The sequence below is a fragment of the Lontra canadensis genome, unplaced genomic scaffold (genome assembly GCF_010015895.1).
Source record: "Lontra canadensis isolate GAN:19392208 unplaced genomic scaffold, GSC_riverotter_1.0 scaffold1619, whole genome shotgun sequence".
NCBI classification, from domain to species: domain Eukaryota; kingdom Metazoa; phylum Chordata; class Mammalia; order Carnivora; family Mustelidae; genus Lontra; species Lontra canadensis.
The window spans coordinates 1-3,174 of NW_022632603.1; the positions used below are offsets into that span (position 1 = coordinate 1).

General features: G+C 41.1%; 1 protein-coding gene across 1 annotated transcript; it reads left to right on the plus strand.

Moving 5' to 3' along the window:
• The first annotated feature begins 891 nt into the window (after window positions 1–891).
• LOC116863557 (acetyl-CoA carboxylase 1-like) lies at window positions 892–2,762 on the plus strand. The gene is made up of 2 exons (XM_032850985.1): window positions 892–1,025; window positions 2,536–2,762. The coding sequence occupies exons 1-2, from the start codon at window positions 900–902 to the stop codon at window positions 2,680–2,682; spliced, it is 273 nt and encodes a 90-aa protein (XP_032706876.1). The 5' UTR covers window positions 892–899; the 3' UTR covers window positions 2,683–2,762.
• Window positions 2,763–3,174: the final 412 nt, after the last annotated feature.

Genomic DNA, 3,174 nt, shown 5'->3' on the forward strand with positions numbered 1-3,174 from the left:
TGATTGTTAAGGGACCATTATTGTATGTGCCACTCAGAAAAAAAAAAATACTGCCAGTTAAATAAAGCACACCATCAGTTGTAAGATACACATCAATTTCAGATATATATATTTTTAAAGATTTTAGTTATTTATTGGAGAGAGCATGAGCACAAGTTGGGGAGGAGAGGCAAAGGAAGAGGGAGAAGCAGACTTCCCGCTGAGCAGGGAGGCCGACATAGGGCTCGATCCCAGGACCCTGAGATCATGGTCTGAGCAGAAGGCAGATGCTTAACCACTGAGCCACCCAGGCGCCCCTGATTTCAGATATTTTTTAAAGTTTTTTTCTTTCTTTTTTTTTTTTTTTTTAAGGAGGAATGTCTTGTAATTGAAATACAATCTATTATGCTGCCTTGTATTTAGTTTTGGAGTTACTGATTTTGAAATACCTATGTAATACACAAATAAAACGCTTAGTAGATAGTTAAAAGTTTAGCTTCCTAAGAAAAATGGAGGCTAGAGATACAGAGGTGAAGGTCATCTGTGTGCAAGGATCGTAATCCAACAAGAGCCTTACTGTTTTCTCAGCTTTCCCAGTCTCTCTTATCTCTACCATCTCATTTCGTCCTATCCTTTACCTGTCTCTTTGTGATGGCATCTGTTGGTAAGCCTTAATATTATCTTTTATTATCCAAGAACACTTAATTTTTTTTTTCTTAAATTTCCACAAAGATCTTTTTCTCTTCTCTTCTATTCAAAAAGTATGTGATCTGTATGCGTGCAGTCTTTACAAGTGTGCTGTTGGAAGTGCTGTTGTAAGTATGGTCGTGAAAAGCAGATCTCCAGGGGAGATAGATGGTGTGAAAAAAATCCTATCCATCTTTAGACTTCCATGGTTTCTCTATTTTTATAGGTCCAGCATGTCTGGTTTGCATCTAGTAAAGCAAGGTCGAGACCGAAAGAAAATAGACTCTCAGCGAGATTTCACTGTAGCTTCTCCGGCAGAATTTGTTACCCGTTTTGGGGGGAATAAAGTGATTGAGAAGGTAAGTTATAACTTGCTGAATTATTTTTTTCAAAAGCTCATGAGATTCAATGCCTAGACTTGTTGTCTAGATTTGTTCAAAACCGGCATTTGGATTTTCAGAGACCGCCTCTTTGTGCAGAATTAACCTCTCTGCCTCCATGGTGTCCTGTGAATTTCACTGTTTTCTCTGTATTTACCATGGATAATTTAGGCAGAGCTAATTAAAAAGTTAAAGTGGAAGGGGGCGCCTGGGTGGCTCAGTTGGTTAAGCCGCTGCCTTTGGCTCAGGTCATGATCTCAGGGTCCTGGGATCGAGTCCTACATCAGGCTCCTTGCTCGGCCAGGAGCCTGCTTCTCTCTCCACTTCTGCCTGCCTCTCTGCCTGCTTGTGCACGCTCTCTCTCTCTGACAAATAAATAAATAAATAAATAAATAAAATCTTTAAAAAAAAAAAAAGTTAAAGTGGAGGTCAAACAGTTCTTTTTAAAAGGTCCTGCGGTTTTATGGGGTTGGGTTGCCCCACTATGAGAGGGTCTGAGAAACAGATTAGCTTGTGGGGTAGTGGTGAGGAGATATGTCACTGCATTGGAGTGAGAGCTAAGGGAGTGGAGGCATTCTCAGAACAGAAGGCTTGAATAGTTTGGTGCACTGCAACTTAAGGGCTTCCAGCAGATATTTGAGGTGTTTAGAGGGAATACACCGTACGAAATACCTAAAGAGATTACAAATATTTTGAAACATTAGGTGTAATTCTGTACCCCTTTTATCTAAACCACGTCCGAGCTGGCAGTACAACTTGGCTGAAAGAGATCGCTGTGGGGACCTATACTCCCACTTTAGCAGTGTTGCTCCAATGGCGTGCTTCTGTTAAACTTCCAATAAAGACCGATGGTGTATCTCCAGCCACTCTTATCCCAGGGCCGTGATTGCAAGACCGGTCAGGAGAGGTTGTTTACAGTGATGTCTCAGGATCATTGGTTCTTCTCCTCTTTTTCTTGTGACCATTCTTTGTAAGGCAGTCTCTACAATTCTAAGGCATTTAGGGTTCAGCATTTTGGGGAGACAGAGAGTGGTTGGTGCCAGTGTTCTTACATGTGTTCAGGGCTCTGCACCTCGTTCAGTATAACAGAGAATAGTGCATGACATTATGCTGTTCAGTCATCCTCCATTCCTTAATACATCATCCCTCTGAAGTTTGTCTTCTGTTCCCCTAGTAACAGGTATGGTAGAATAATTCACAAACTCACAAGATTTGAAAAATTGTGATTTTCCCCCTTCAAGAAATGAAGATAGAAAGCGTAACTTTTAGCTGGCACATATTAAAGTATTTGCTTAGCTAACATTTTAAAATATCCCTTGATCATGTGGGAGCTGGTTCCTAACTGCCAAGACTAGCAACATAAATTCCTAATTGAAAATCTGGCTTTCCAGAGAAAGCCAGAGATCTACAGAAATGGTCTCATTTCTTCTCCTTTGTCATTGCCTGCCTTTTCTACTTTTCTCCAATTCCCATCCCACCACTCTCCCAGGTTCTTATCGCCAACAATGGCATTGCAGCAGTGAAATGCATGAGGTCTATCCGCCGTTGGTCTTATGAGATGTTTCGAAATGAACGTGCAATCCGATTTGTTGTTATGGTAACACCTGAAGACCTGAAAGCCAATGCAGGTGAGTGATTAGCATTAAGAAAGCATCACCCTTGGGCGCCTGGGTGGCTCTGTTGGTTAAGCTCCTGCCTTCAGCTCAAGTCATGATCCAGGGCTCCTGAGATGGAACCCTGTGTAGGGCTCTCTGGTCAGCAGGAAGTCTGCTTATCCTTCTCCCTTTGCCCCTTCTCCCCACTTGTGCTCATGCTCTCTCAAATAAATAAATAGAATCTTAAAAAAGAAAAAAGAAAAGAAAAGAAAGCATCACCCTTGAGCACAAAGATTGGAATAGCAAAATCTTAAGTAGGAGTCTATTAACTTAGGAGGATTCCCAAACCCAAGGATTTCTCTTTAAAAAAGTGTCAGTAATAGGCATATACAAGTGATTCTACTATATTGAACCTCAACACAGTCTCCTGTGTTCTAAGTAAAAATAAGTAGAAATTTAACCAGTGTTGATTGGGGTTTCCAGGTGTATGCCCTTCTAGTGTCAAGTATTTGCTAAGCTACATACTTTAGCAT

What these genes read in the sequence shown, in the direction of transcription:
- LOC116863557 (XM_032850985.1), top strand. Translation starts at nt 900, where the DNA reads ATGTCTGGTTTGCATCTAGTAAAGCAAGGTCGAGACCGAAAGAAAATA. An exon ending in GGAATAAAGTGATTGAGAAG is followed by an intron (nt 1,026 to 2,535) that starts GTAAGTTATAAC and finishes CCACTCTCCCAG; the next exon opens with GTTCTTATCGCCAACAATGG.